Below are 15,146 nucleotides of genomic sequence, written 5' to 3'. Positions count from 1 at the left end.
CCACTTGGGCCTCTCTTGTTGGTGAAGTCAGGATGCTGTGTGTTTTAGCCAGATATCCTCTGTGTGGCCTCTGGGCTTTGCTAGATTGTGATCCTTTTGAAGCAGAGCTGTGACCTTCATCTTTGAATTCTCAAAGCCTGTTTGGATGGATGGATGGATGGACGGACGAGGTGTGTGGGCACAGCTTAGTGACTTAGGATGTCGGCCTTCCAGTGTGTCACTTCCCCCTCCCCCTCACCTGTCCCTCAGCGCAGATATCTTCCACTCATTTTTTTTTTTTTTTTTTTTTGGCAGCTGGCCTGTAACGGGATCTGAACCCTTGATCTTGGTGTTATCAGCACCACACCCACACTCCATTTAGCTGGGGCTCCTAAAGGTTTTATCCACTTGGCTGCAAGGAAAGCCTTAGGCAACAGCCATTTCTGGCTCCCAGGGAGCCCCACTGACAGAAACTAGCTGTGACTGCATGTATACTAGGGGTGTACAAATGTCTCTTATTGTCCTCCACGATCCTTGTCTGTGTCCCAAAGAACTGTTACCCTATCAGCCAGGATCCAGAGGTTCGGGGCAGGTTTGGCATGCTGAGACTGCTGAAGATATTCTCTCAAGGCTTATTTCTGAGGCCGGCTGAGTCTCCGGAGTTTCTTGAGTTGATTGAGCAGCTCAGAGATAAAGGGCTGAGGAAAAAACAGGAGTGAGATCAAGGCATGGGGCCACACCCACCCACCACACTGCCTTTCCCAATCTTCCCCTGCCTATCTCCTCAGAGCCAGGGGAGGGAGAAGAACCCAGGGCCAAGCCTTCCTTTCAAATACTCCTCTTCAAGATCTGCCTCCCTCACTGGGCCTCCTCTAACCCAAAGACCAGCAGAACATCCCTTACCTCTGTGGGGCGGGGGCAGTTTCCAAGAATGACCTAGGTAGAAGAAAGCAGAGAGTGGATCCCTGATTCAGTCTTCGGAGAATTCTCCCATCTGAATTAGTTCTCCCCACTCCACCCAAGGAGGCAGAGCCTGGGTTCCTTGGCTCCCCTTTGTCCAAGGCCAGCCCTCAGCCCTTGGTTCTGGGTCCCAGCCCCCCATCCTACCTCCAATTGAGACTTCTGCTCCTCTGTGGATAGTTCCATGAGAGCCTCCAGGTCAATCTCAGGCTCAGAAGGGTCTTGTTGATCCTATTTAGGAATCATATGAGGCTCAGAGGAGCCAGACCAGCTGGTACTGGACTGAAGGTTATTACTGTCAGGGACTCAACCCATCTCTCTCTGATTTCCCACATTGCACTTCTCACCTTGCTCAGAACACGCATTCATTTTTCCATTCAAAAAATATTTACTAAACACCTACTGTGCTATGTTTTACCTGAAACAGTGCTAGCATTCTTTAAAAAGAGTGTCCATGTTTAATGTCAAAAACTATATATGTTGTTGGTAGGAATGTAAAATGGTGCAGCTGATTTGGAAAAGTTTGGCAGTTCCTTAAACTGTTATCATCTGGCCCAACACTTCCACTCCTAGGTCTGTTCCCAAGAGAAATGAAAACAAAATTACACAAAAAAAACTTGCACATGAATATTTATAGCAGCATTATTCATAATAGCAAAGAAGTGAAAATAACCCAAATGTCCATTAACCTATGAATGGGTAAATAAAATAATGGCATAGCCATACAATACTACTCGGCAATAAAAAGGAACAAAGTACTGATTCATGCTACAGCATAGATTAACCTTGAAAACATGTTACTGAAGCCAGTTATAAAAGGCCATATATATGATTTAATGTGTGTGAAATGTACAGAATAGGCAAATCTGTAGAGAAAGGAAGTAGATTAATGGTTAGTTAGAGCACGGTGTTGATAACACCAAAGTGGAGGGTTCAGTTCTCTGCACCAGCCAGCACCCTGCCCCCGCCACCAAAAAAAAAAAAAACAAAGAACTCCTAAAACTCTCAGTTGGTTAGAGCACAGCCTCTAAAACCAAAGTCAAGGGATATGATCCACATACCGGCCAGCTGCCAAAAAATGAAAACAAAAACAAAAGAACTCCTAAAATTCAACAAAAAGAAGACAGCACGGCCGAGCCCGTGGCGCACTTGGTAGAGTGCGGCGCTGGGAGCGCTGCGACGCTCCCGCCGCGGGTTCGGATCCTATATAGGACTGGCCGGTGCACTCACTGGCTGAGTGCCGGTCACGAAAAGGACAAAAAAAAAAAAAAAAAAAAAGAAGACAGCACAATTTAAAAGTGGACAAAAGAAGAAAAAAAAATTTTTTTTTAAAGAATAAAAAGTGGGCAAAAGATCTGAACAGACACCCTACCAAAGACGATATACAGACGGCAAATAAGCATAGAAAAAGATGATCAACATCGTGTGTCATTAGGAAATTGCAAATTAAAACAACATCGAGTGGCTGGCCAGTTAGCTCATCCGGTTAGAGAATGGTGCTGCTAACACCAATATCCAGGACTCGATCCCTGTACCCACCAGCCACCAAAAAAAAAAACGAGTGAAAGAAACACCACTACACATGTTAGAATGGCAAAAATCCAAAACTCTGACAACACCAAATGCTGATGAGGATGTGGAGCAAGAGGAACTCTATTCGTTTTTGGTGGGAATGCAAAATGGTACAGCCACTTTGGAAGACAGTTTGGCAGTTTCTTATAAAACTAAACATATTTTTACCATACAATCTACCAAAAGCACTCATTGGTATTTACTCAAATGAGTTGAAAACATGTCCACACAAAAATTTGCACACGTTTTATACCAGCTTTATTCCTAATTGCCGAAACTTGGAAGTAACTAAGATGTCCTTCAGTAGGTAAATGGATAAATAAACTGTGGTACATACAGACAATGGAATATTATTCAGTGCAAAATCAAGATGAGCTATCGAGTCATGAAAAGACACGGAAAAACCTTAAATACTTTTTACTAAGTTAAAGAAGCCAGTTTGAAAAGCGTATATGATTCTAACTGTATGACATTCTGGAAAAGGCAAAACTACAGAGACAGTAAAAAGCTCGGTGGTTGCCAGAGGCTGGGGAGAAAGAAGGATGAACGGGCAGAGCACAGAGGATTTTTAGGACAGTGTAACTGTTCTGTATGATACTGTAATGATACATGTCATTATATTATTTGCCCAAACCCATACAATGTACAATACTGAGAGTGAACCCTGATGTAATCTATGGACCTTGGGTGATAATGAGGTGTCAATGCAGGCTCATCATTCATAACAAATGTACCACTCTGGTGCAAGATTTTGACAGTGGGGAGGCTGTGCGTGTGTGGAGGCAGGGGGTGTGTGAGAACTCTCATACTTTCCCCTCAAATTTGCCATAAACCTAAAGCTTCTCTAAAAAATGAAGTCTATTAAAAACAAGACGTGAGGGCTGGCCGTGGCTCACTGGGAGAGTGTGGTGCTGATAACACCAAGGCCACGGGTTCGGATCCCTATATAGGGATGGCCAGCTAGCTCACTTGGGAGAGCCTGGTGCTGACAACACTAAGTCAAGGTCATCTCTAAAAAAAGAAAAAAAAAAAGATTTGAGCTCAAGATTTAATAAAATTAATAATTGTTTACTGCTTCATCAAGGACTTTCTTAAGTGAAAATGACATGGTGGTGCCATGTCAGTGGCACAGTTTAGTGCCACTTTCTTGATTCGTGCTAAAGGCTACCATTGCTTTTGCATCATCAGCGCAAGTCAACATAGTGAAAAAGGCAAACAAAAAAAAAAAAAAAGAAAAGAAAAAGGCAAACAATGTCTTATTTTTATTATGAAAATAATCACGGAATCCCTGAAAGAGTACTGGGAGTCCCCATGGATCTCCAGACCACACTTCGAGACTGCTGTCTTACCCATCTTTCTACTGGTTCTTCAGTTTTTACTTACTGATTTAAGTCTTTTAAAATTACTGAATTCAGATTAACCCTAGCATTTCATATGTGATGGTAATATCTTTTGCATTTGTGGGGTGGGAGGGGCGATTGGGGAAATAGATGTATGTGTTTATATAGTTGAATCTAAAGGTATTTCCAGTTTGGGTTGCTTCTTTCTTTTTCTTTTTCTTTTTTTTTGTAGCTGGCTGGTACAGGGATCCGAACCCATGAGCTTGATATTATAAGGCTGTGTTCTAACCAACTGTGCTAACCAGCCAGTCCTTCTTTCTTTTTTTTTTTTTATGCTTAGCAAGTTCTTTTTTTTTTTTTTCTGGCAGCTGGATGGTTAAGGAGATCTGAACTCTTGACCTTGGTATTACCAGCACCATGCCTTCCCAAGTGAACTAACCATCCAGCCCCAGCAAGTTCTTCTTATACTGACTTGGATAAATATTTTATAATCATGTTTACATATTTTAGTGACTTGAGAATTTCACCTTTTCCATTTCATTATTTAATCCTTTCAAATCTATTCAACAAGTATGTATACAGTGACTATTATTTACGTGGTGCTGTGAACTTGGAAACTTCAGTGAGTAAAATGAAGATCCTGCCTTCAAAGAGCCTACATATTAGTGGCAGTCAAGGAGACATAATAAAGACAGATATGATAAGTAATTAAGTCATATAATTTGTTTAACAGTAAGTGATATTTGGGAAACTTTTTGGATGATGGAAATGTTTCTTTCTCTTGATTAGGGTAGTGGTTACCTATGGCAAAATGCATCCAAATGTACACTTCAAAGTAGCAAATTTTATTCTATGTCAATTATACTTCAGCACAATTGATTTTGTAAAAAAAAAAGGAAAGAAAGAAAGAAGAAAGAAAAAGAAATGGAACAAAAAGAAAAAGAAACCTTACTTACCTTCTCATTCCTCCCACTGCCAACAGGTAACTACTGTTAAGACTTTTGGTCCTTCCATACCTTTCACCCTAAGCTCAAGACTTTCCATTTTGCTTCCTTGATCTCTAGTTTATTTTATTCCACACACATTCATTTATGCCTATTTATTAAGTGCGTGAAATGCACCAAGCATTGTGATGAGTGCTGGGGCCATAACAGCAAGACAGACAGGCATGATTGTGGCCTTGAAAAGCTTATAGTTTCCTGAGGGATACAGACAAGTGATAAGCACCCTGATGAGATACTGTGGAGCAAATGATAGGGGACCCTAACCAAGCGTGGGGTTCAGGAAGGCTTCCTGAAGGAAGTGATGTCTAATCTGAGACCAGAAAGCTAAGTAAGAGTTAATCAGATATTTATGCTCTGGTCATGATGGAGTAACAGAGACCAGATTTATTCTCACAACTAAGTAACTAGAAAACTAGACAAAATACATGAACAAAATCTTCACACATTGGGCAACAGGTAGCTCAGGACTGTAATCCCAGAGAGAAGGTGAAATGAAAGAAGTAGACTCTATAACTGCCCCAGATTTTTTCCTGGAGGCAACTTCCAGACCACAGAGAAGAGAGAGAGAGCCCAGGCAGAGCATGGTGGTCTTGCTAAATTGATGTGACAGAGATCTGATTTCAGGAAGGTTGAGGTAGCTGGCAGTTGCTGGACAAAATTCTGGAAGGGAGGGAGTTATGGAGAAAGAGACCTCCAGAAATCTGCATAAGGGTTCTCTTGAACTTTTGTTCAATATTAAGATGCATATTAATAGAGTAAAACTTCACAAGACCAGATATTATGGGGTACTGAAGGCACAGAGGTGAAAAGTTCCCAGATCTCACACAGGACTGGGAGACAAATCAAGTTCCAACCTATCAGAGTGGAAAATTATTGTTGATCATGCAGGAATTCAGTAGAAACCTCAAAAGGGTCATGCTTTACTAGGGGGTAAATTATTCCCTAGATTAAAGGCTATGTTCAAATGGATCAAACTGAACCACAAGTAACTTAACTGCCAACTAGAACAAAGCCTAACACTCTTTAAAGAAAGGTTTTTGTTTTTGTTTTTTTAAATCCAGTTATTTAACATAAAATTCACGATGTTCAATATCCAGTCAAAAATCACTAGTTATGCCAAGAAGTAGGAAAATGTGACCTATAAACAGAAGAAAAATCAGTCAATAGAAGCAGACCCAGAAATGACAGAGATAATGGAATTGCAGATAAGGAAAACTTGAACATAGTAATGAGAGAAATGGGAGATATAAGAAAGAACCAAATGTAGCATCTAAAGATGAAAAACACAATATTTTAAATGAAAACTTTACTGAATTGAATTAGCATATTTCAGAAATATCTGCAGAAAAAAATCTAATACTGTAGAAAAAAAATCAGTTGAAAATATTACAAAAGAAACTAGCTAAAATGAAGCACAAAAGGAAAAAAAACCTGGGGCAAAAAAAAAAAAAAGAACAGAAAGAGCCTTGGTGACCTGTGGAACAATATCAAGCAGTCTAACATATGTGTAATTGCAGTATTAGAAGGTGGGTGGTAGTGCAGAATAACTCTAATGATTAGAACTCTGCCTATAAGGGGCTGACTGGTTAGCTCAGTTGGTTAGGACTTTACCTGTAAAAAAAGTATCAATCCTGCCCCCAAACTATTGTTATATCATTTATGATATTAAATATATATGTAGTGAATATAAGGTATATATATTACAGAGAATAAGATTGCCACTGCAGTCTGGTGTTGAGAATATGGGCTCATATCATAGTCCAAATATTCTTTCCTTCAAGCATTTTTCAAAATTCTCAGAAAATAAGCAGGTACACAAAACAACCTCTACTGAGATGAACAAGTGTGGTAAACTTATGACTCTATAGCACATATGGTGGTTTCCTGCCAGATGTTGCCTTATTTGACACCCTCTTTTACCTTCACTTCATACCGAGGCCCCTTTACTCCTGATCTCTCCACCATGGAGACCAGCAATGGAGTAGGGCTCAGATGAGCTAACACGTTTGTTTCACACATTCATTGACATACTTTTTTAAAGCTGAAAGTTTAGGAATAGATTGTTACTTACAATGTCACCACATCAAAAGAGCTGCATCACAATGCCAGCTGCTAAGGGTTGGCTGGTTAGCTCAGTTGGTTAGAGTGTGATATTGTAACCCCAAGGTCAGGGGGTTGGATCCCCTTACAGGAGAGCTGAAGAGAGAGCAAGAGAGTGAGCGAGAGAAAGCTGCCAGGAGGAAAAGTTAGTGTCACAGAACCTACGGGGAACAAATGTTTTAAAACCTGGGGTGGTCAACAATGTTCCCTGTAGATGTGTTCATTCGATTTAGCCCAAGGCAGTGATTGGTGATCTTGGCCAGGAATCTCAATAGAGTGGTGGAAGCAGAAGCCAGATATCAGCAGATTGAATGGAAACAGTAAAAAAAAAATAAAATAAAAATAAGGAGATAAGAAATAGAGGATGGTAACTAGAGGGGAGCATGTTGCTGAGCCAAGGTCTTCTTAAAATAGGAAAAACTCATGAGTGTTTAAGTCCCTGCTTAAAAGCCAAATCAACACTCTACCTCTGGACAAAAGGAGCTCCAAAGCTCTAGTCTGTTTGTATCCCCAGTCTTGGTTCTTCTGAAGACCCCAAACCAGGCTGAATGCCCAGGGAGAAGAGACAGGGCCCTCCAGCAAAGGAAGGTTGGGTCTGAACACGTAAACTAAACAAGTAAAAGGATGCTTCTCTAGAACCATTCCCAGTTGTGCTATCCAGGGTGGGCATGTGAGGTAAAGCCCTGGTGGGTGGGGAGGAGTCCTATGAAGGTAGAACTAGAGCAAGGTAAGGCTGGAGACTGTGTTGCCTTGACCTCTGCCCAAGAAGACCAACCACCTGGGGCTTCCCCAACCACTTAGCTGCTTCCTGCTAAAAAGAGCAGGGATTGGGAGAGTAACTGCCACCTGGCACCTTTGAACAATTGCCGTGGCAACCACAGCCAGGTATTTTATTCCAGTCATTGCCTGGGAGCAGTCCTCCCACATGTCCTCTTTTCCAGTGTTATGGCTTATTACTACTAAACTTTCCCTCCCCTGACCTTCATCTTGGGAAACAAGGTTATTTGGCTACTTTCTTTCTCTGATACCCGGAAGGATTTGCCCTGGGGTGTCTGAAATAAGAGATTTTTCATGCAAGTGCACAACAATCCAAAATTGAAACAGATCCAGTGCAGAGTGCTGGAAGTGGTAAATGGCAGTGGAGGTATCCTGCAAGGTTAGAGCAGACAGACATCTCCCCACCCTCTAGGAGTGGACTCAGGATACTGCAGGGGACATGGTCAACACCTGGACCAAACTGACACATGACCCAGTGAGCTTTAATACAGAGTGGGCCACCTCCATCATTCTTCCCCACCCCTAACCATAGGACCACTGACAGCCTTTTCCTGGAAGAATCACAGGCTCTTGCTGCCCCAAAAAGAAAAGATAGGACCTAAATTGAGAAGGAAAAGCAAGGACCATGTATTGTGGAGAAGGAGGATTCCTGGTTCTCTGGCTTGGTGCATTGGCCACACGTTAGAACCAACTGTGAAGCTTATAAAAAATGTCCCATGTCTGGGCCGGCCCGTGGCTCACTCGGGAGAGTGCGGTGCTGATGACACCAAGGCCCCGGGTTCGGATCCCATATGCGGATGGCCGGTTTGCTCACTGGCTGAGCGTGGTGCTGACAACACCAAGTCAAGGGTTGGGATCCCCTTACCGGTCATCTTTAAGAAAAAAAAAAAAAAAAAAATGTCCCATATCTGGGTCTCACCCTAGTAGATTCAAATTCAGTTGAGGTGGAGTAGGGGCATTGAATTTTCTTCTTAATTGTTTCAGGTGTGGAGAACCACTGGCTGCTTGATTAAGTGCCTAAGCTCTGCAGCCAGAGCTCTAGGTGCAGCTCCTGGTTCCATGGCTTCCTAGTTACTCAACAGTTCTAACCCTCCATTCACTCTGCTGTAAAACAGTACCTACCTAATGGAGTCGTGGGGAGGATTAAATGAAATAACACACATCAGTACTTGGCATTGTGCCTAACACATAGTTAAATGCTCAAAATGTTATTCTTGTTGTCAGAGAAGTGGTTGCTACTGCTCTAGGATCCAGATTGGGAGGAATTTTTTTTTTTTTTAAAGCTGACCGGTAAGGGGATCTTAACCCTTGGTTTGGTGTTGTCAGCACCACACTCAGCCAGTGAGCCAACCGGCCATCCCTATATAGGATCCGAACCCGTGGCCTTGGTGTTATCAGCACCACACTCTCCCGAGTGAGCCACGGACCGACCCTAGATTGGGAGGAATCTAAATAAGTGCCACTTCTAGTGACCAGGGGCCAAGACCAATCCTTTTCCCATGGTGGGTTGAGGGCAGTCAGGCAGAGCCAGGGCCAAAGCTAGACCAGGTCCTGGTAGTAGTACTCACCTCTTACCCTCGGTTACTCTAATTTCTAATCCAGTGCTATCCATTCTGAGATGATGGGAATGTTCTTTTTCTGTGCTCACAATATGGTAGCCACTAGCCACATGGGGCTATTTAACACTTGAAATGTGGTGTAACTGGGGAATGGAATTTTTAATTTTATTTAATTTTAATTCATTTAACATTAAATAGTTACACGTGGCTGACAGTTACAATATTGGACAATGTAGCTCTAGACATGTATGTGTGTTGAGAAAGAGAGTAAATAAAGACACAAAATAAAGAAAAATAGCCTGACCAAGCATAGTCCCTTCAATTATCTCATTTAAGCCTCAAAAAGTTCTACCAAGGAGATATGACTGGCATTGATGGCCCCATTTTATAGGTTAGGAAACAAAGTCTTAAAGATGTTGCAAGACTTGTCCAGATCACGAGGAGAGTTAGAGGCACAGCCAAGACCAGAGGGAGGCAGATTTCTGGACTCCAACCCCACACTTCCTCCTTACACCTATGGGAAAACTGTCTCTCCATGATAGTATTTTGCGTGAGCCCTCCAGCTCCTCTGCAAGCTTCCAAGCAGTCTCTCTCTCATTCCCACGGCTGGGCCCCAGGCTCCCTATCTCCTCCCATCCTCCCCCATGCTACCCACCTGGAAAAGCTCCTGAATCTGAGCATCCACCCACTGCTCCATCTCCAGCCAGCGCTGGAGCTGCCCCAGGTCATACTTCACCGTCAGCCGGCTGGATCTCCGGGACCTGGACACCTTGGAGGGGTCTGAGTGGGACTTTGACTCTGAGTCCGTTGATGATGTCCTCCTCTTCCTCCCAGAAGCCCAATGGACCATCTTACTTGTGTTCTCCCCATCCGGGTTGGGAGATGTGCAGGAAGCAGGACTTGAAGACAACATGGAAGGATCGGCCTAAGCAAGGAGCTGGGGAAAACTGGCAGTCAGAGCAAAGGCACAGAGGGAAGTGAGGAGACAGAGAACAGAGGGAGAGGCCAGCAGGGAAGAAAGGAAGGTGGGAGGAGAGCCAAGGCTCCTGGGGGGTGGGGGGGTGGTCAAAGATCAGCAGGCCTTTGTCTGGTGCTGGGAATGCCAGTCTCCTGACTCCTCGCTGCCAGCTAGAGAATGGCACTCCAGAGCTGTGCCCCAGCCTCCCTTTCTGCAACTTCTGGGGCCTGCAGTGACATAAACTGCAGAGAGCAAAGGTCAGAGTTTGCCATGCCCTGGGAGGAGAAATGGGCCCTTGGGTCCTGAGAGGTGTGGGGCTCTAGTGCTCTATGGACAGCTCTGTAACAGGACCTGAGTCACTCTCACCTGAGATCCCTCTGCATCCCACTTTCCTGGGACTAGATCCACTCTGGGCCCCAAGAAATTGCAGTCACACAGATGCTGCAGGAGCAGGGTCCCTGACTGGCAGGGGTTCTTGCTCAGAGGGTGGCACTGCTGGGCGCAGAGTCTCGGCCAGTGGATGGAGCTAGAGAGTAGTTACCTATGGTTCCTGTGGGATCTGGGTGTATCTGAATGTGAGTGGCTATCAGCCAGGCCCTGTGTGCTTGTAAAAGCAAATTTATCAAGCCTGCTCTACCATGCCCTTCCCCAGAGGTGAGTGCTTAGCAAGCCACATTTGTTATCACGTGACTCTCCCCTGATTCAGGTTCTTCCTAAGAGGAAACCTGCAGACCTGACGTATACCCAGGCATCAAGGACTAATACTTCTAGATATACCTGTATTCTGAAAGGAGGGTGTTTTTGTTTTAATTCTTCATAACAAAAATCTAAACTTTTTTTAAAGTTACAGAACAGAATAACACTAATCTTTTAAAGAAAATGAACAGCTCAGAAGGATAAACAGATGAAAAGTGACCGTTTCTCTGAAGCAACTCGCCCAGCCCCCAACAGCTTGTTTTTAGTTCTCCTGTGATCACTATTATCCCATTACATAATCTTTTTTAAATTTGTCAATTGGACAGTATCTCTTGCCTTCTCAATATGAGGGATGAGAAATTAACTCTCACGCTAACTCCCTTATCCCTTTATTTTCCAAATTTCAATTTTTGTTTATATACTTGTTTTTACATCTTATAGTGATGGTCTTTATGACTTTGAGTTTCTGTTTCCAATGTAATGACTTCAACCATCATACACTGACTCCTAAAAGAGAGCTTTAGAAAAAGACCAATGGATGAGTCTTTAATGATGGAATTTTAGGCCCTAAGTTAACAAGGTGGGAAGGTATTTGGGGCTGGAAGCCAGGATGGTAGCCTGGAGAAGCCCAGGCTTTGGAAGAAGGCTGACAGATCTGAGGCCAAACTCAGCTTTGCCCTGCATTGGTGTTATGAACGTGGCTAAGTTTCACAACCTCTTTCAGTCTGTTTTCTCATCTACAAAATGGGGTTTGTATTAGTCCTTTCTGTGTTGCTATAACAGAATACCTGAGACTGGGTGATTTATAAAGACAAATGAAATTTATTGCTTACCATTTCTGAGGTTGGGAAATCCAAAGTCCATCTGGTGGTGGTGATAGTGACTCAGGAGTCTCACATTGCAAGATGGTGGAAGCAGAGACCGACTCTCCTCTTCTCTTAAAACCCTCAGAACCACACCCCTGACCACCATTTTTAATCCATTCACTACTGCACGGTCTACAATCCAATCACCTCTTCAAGGCCCCACCTCTCAATTACCATAATAGGATTTCCCACACTCTTAACAGTCACAGTGGGGGCTAAGTTTCTAATACATAAAACTTGGGGGACACAATTCAAGCTTCAGTGAGTTTTGGGGGGACAATTCAATCCAACACAGCAACAATAGGGGCCTATTATTATTTAAGAAATATATTTTAAAAAGACATGTTCATTGTAGAAAACTCTTAAATACAAATAGAAGAAAAGTATAAATGATCTGTTTGGTGTATTTATTTTTAACTTTTTTCACATATTGTTTTGGATTTTCACAAAATTTGATCATTTTGTAACATATGCATGGTATTTTGTAAGTTATGGATACAGGGCTGGCCAGTTAGCTCAGTTGGTTAGAGTACAGCCTGATGACACCAAGGTCATGGGTTCAGATGCCCCAGCCAGCCGCAAAACAAAACAAAACAAAACTATATCTTGGATACTTTTTGAGTCATTAAATTGTTTTGCACATATTTTTCCATATTGCAGTTTTTCATTACTCAGAGTAAGGTATTCATTTAATATCACAACATACACATGTACAAATATGAAACTAAAGTTTCTTATGAAGAAAAACTTGCCCTTACTCTGATATTTTCAATTCTATTCCATTTTATTTTTTCATATCTATATTTCAAATGCTGGTAGCAAGTCACTTTATTGTTTTTAAGTCTCACTAATGGCTTCCAACCTATTCTATTAGAGGTAAGTCTGTGATTGAGTCACTCAATCCCTTGTTATTAGATATACGGATTGCTACCAATTCGCCATTATAAATAGTGCTGCTCCGAACATCCTTGTAACCATTCCTTTGCTAGCATCCATAATTTATTTCCCTTTAAGAGAAGTTTCTAGAGGTGAAATTGCAAGGTCAAAGGATGTGCAAAACTGCCTACAGTTTTGATATTTATCAAACCCTACAGGGTTGATATTTATGGCCATATCAGCTCCCTAAAAGGTTGCACCAAGTAAACTGTTTATAGTTTGACGTACTAATTTTTTTTTTTCAAAAGATGACCGGTAAGGAGATCTCAACCCTTGGCTTGGTGTTGTCAGCACCATGCTCAGCCAGTAAGCCAACCAGCCATCCCTATACAGGATCCAAACCCATGGCCTTGGTGTTACCAGCACCGCACTCTACCAAGTGAGCCACGGGCCGGCCCAACATACTAATTTTTGAGTTAATGAATATATTAGTTATTTTACTGCATAACAAATCATCCCAAAATTTATCAGCTTAAAATAATAAGCATTTGTTATATCACTGTTTCAGTAGGTAAGGATTTTGGGACTAGCTCAGCTGGGTCCCCTGGCTCAGGAACTCTAATAAGGCTGCAGTCAAGGTGTCAGCCAGGACTATAATCATCTCAAGCCTCAACTGTAGGAGGATCCACTTCCAAGCTCACTCACATGAATGTTGGCAGGTCTCAGGTCCTTGGAGGCTGTTGGCTAGAGATATCTGTCTCTTGTCACATGGGCCTCTCTAGAGGGCTACTTACCACATAGCATCTTGCTTCCACTAGACTGGAGGCACTGAGAGTGACAGTAAAGAGAGAGAGAGAGAGAGAGGGAGGGCAAGAGGGAAGTTACAGTCTTTTTGTAACCTAATCTAGGAAGTGACATCCTAAGATTTTTGCTTTATTCTATTCATTAGAAGCAAGTCAGTAGGTCCAGACACACTCAAGGAGAAGAGATTAACAAAAGGGCGTGAATACCAGGAGGTGCAGATCATTGGAAGCCATTTAGTAGCTACCTACCGTAAGAGAATATTGTGAGCATTTTTGACATTAGTAGAATTCTTCAAAAATACCCCTTGAAGGGCTGCAGCAGTATCTGAGAGAGCCTGCCTCCTTTGAATAAAAGTTAAACTAATGACAGTGGCCTAGTCTTAGAAAATATTGCATTTCTTTCCCCACACTTCCTTACCAAAAATCCTGTTTCTGCATTGTCAAAGAAATTAGTAGGATTTAGTCTGTAAATATATTACTATTCATTGATTACCAAGAAGACTGTCAGGACTGAGGGGCTGGCTGGCTGTTTGCAGGTAAAGCTCCAGGAAAGGCAGGGAGCACAGGTGACTCCATAGTGAATAGGTCAGTGAGACCAGGAAAGAATGTGGAGAGAGGAGTGCATTGGGGTTAAATATAATGAATACGGAGGTTGTCATGGTGCACTTCTCTCTTCATGATGGAAGCATCCCACGCTCACTAAAGGGAACTTGGAAAAAAAAATTTTTTTTTTTTTTTTAAAGATGACTGGTAAGGGGATCTTAACCCTTGGCTTAGTGTTGTCAGCACCACGCTCAGCCAGTGAGTGAACCAGCCATCCCTATATAGAGATCCGAACCTGCAGCCTTAGTGTTATCAGCACCACACTCTCCCCGAGTGAGCCATGGGCCGGCCCTGGGAACTTGGGAAATGTCTTTAAAACTAGAAAGAAAATATTACCCCATAGTCCCGCCATTCAAATACCATCGCTTTTGGGCTGGCCTGTGGCTCACTCGGGAGAGTGTGGTGCTGATAACACCAAGGCCGTGGGTTTGGATCCTATATAGGGATGGCCTGTTAGATCACTGGCTGAGCATGGTGCTGACAACACCAAGTCAAGGGTTAAGATCCCCTTACTGGTCATCTTAAAAAAAAAAACAAAAAAAACCACAAATACCATTGCTTTCACCACTTTAATGTAATGGAATACCTTACAGTCTTTTTCCCCCTGCATGTGTAGTTTTTCTTTTTAGTATGTAAGAAGCAGCATAAGGTAGTGTGGAAAGTGCGGTTTTTGATGTCAGAGAGATGGGATAAAATCCTAGGTCAAGTACTTTTTTTCAAGCAACATTTAGCAAGCATTCATGGTGTCAAATGCTTTATGTATATTAACTCATCTAATCCTCATAACAACCTTATGAAGCTCCACTTCATATACAAAGAGACTAAGGCTAAGAGGGGCTAACTAACTTGCCTAGGGTCACTGTGATAGTAAGTGGCAGATGCAAGAGTTAAACCTAGTAGTCTAAGTCTGAAGCCCACAAATTCCACCCCTATTCAACTTTGTCTCCCACTCTTCACTGCGAGATCTCCATAAAGTTAGTGAACCTCTCTGCAAAATGGAAACAATTCTCAGAGTTGTTGAAAGCATTAGCAATCATGTATGTCAAGTGCCTG

The 15,146-nt window shown here is 42.6% G+C and overlaps 1 protein-coding gene across 1 annotated transcript; it reads right to left on the bottom strand.

Annotated features, from left to right (window-relative positions):
* Positions 1–611: 611 nt before the first annotated feature.
* PPP1R14D (protein phosphatase 1 regulatory inhibitor subunit 14D) lies at positions 612–10,204 on the bottom strand. Its single transcript, XM_063088344.1, has 4 exons — positions 9,947–10,204; positions 1,087–1,170; positions 883–915; positions 612–677 (listed from the first exon to the last, which is right to left on the bottom strand). The coding sequence occupies exons 1-4, from the start codon at positions 10,202–10,204 to the stop codon at positions 612–614; spliced, it is 441 nt and encodes a 146-aa protein (XP_062944414.1).
* Positions 10,205–15,146: the final 4,942 nt, after the last annotated feature.

The sequence above is a fragment of the Cynocephalus volans genome, chromosome 3 (assembly GCF_027409185.1).
Source record: "Cynocephalus volans isolate mCynVol1 chromosome 3, mCynVol1.pri, whole genome shotgun sequence".
NCBI lineage: Eukaryota > Metazoa > Chordata > Mammalia > Dermoptera > Cynocephalidae > Cynocephalus > Cynocephalus volans.
This window is presented reverse-complemented; position numbering and strand designations above follow the sequence as displayed.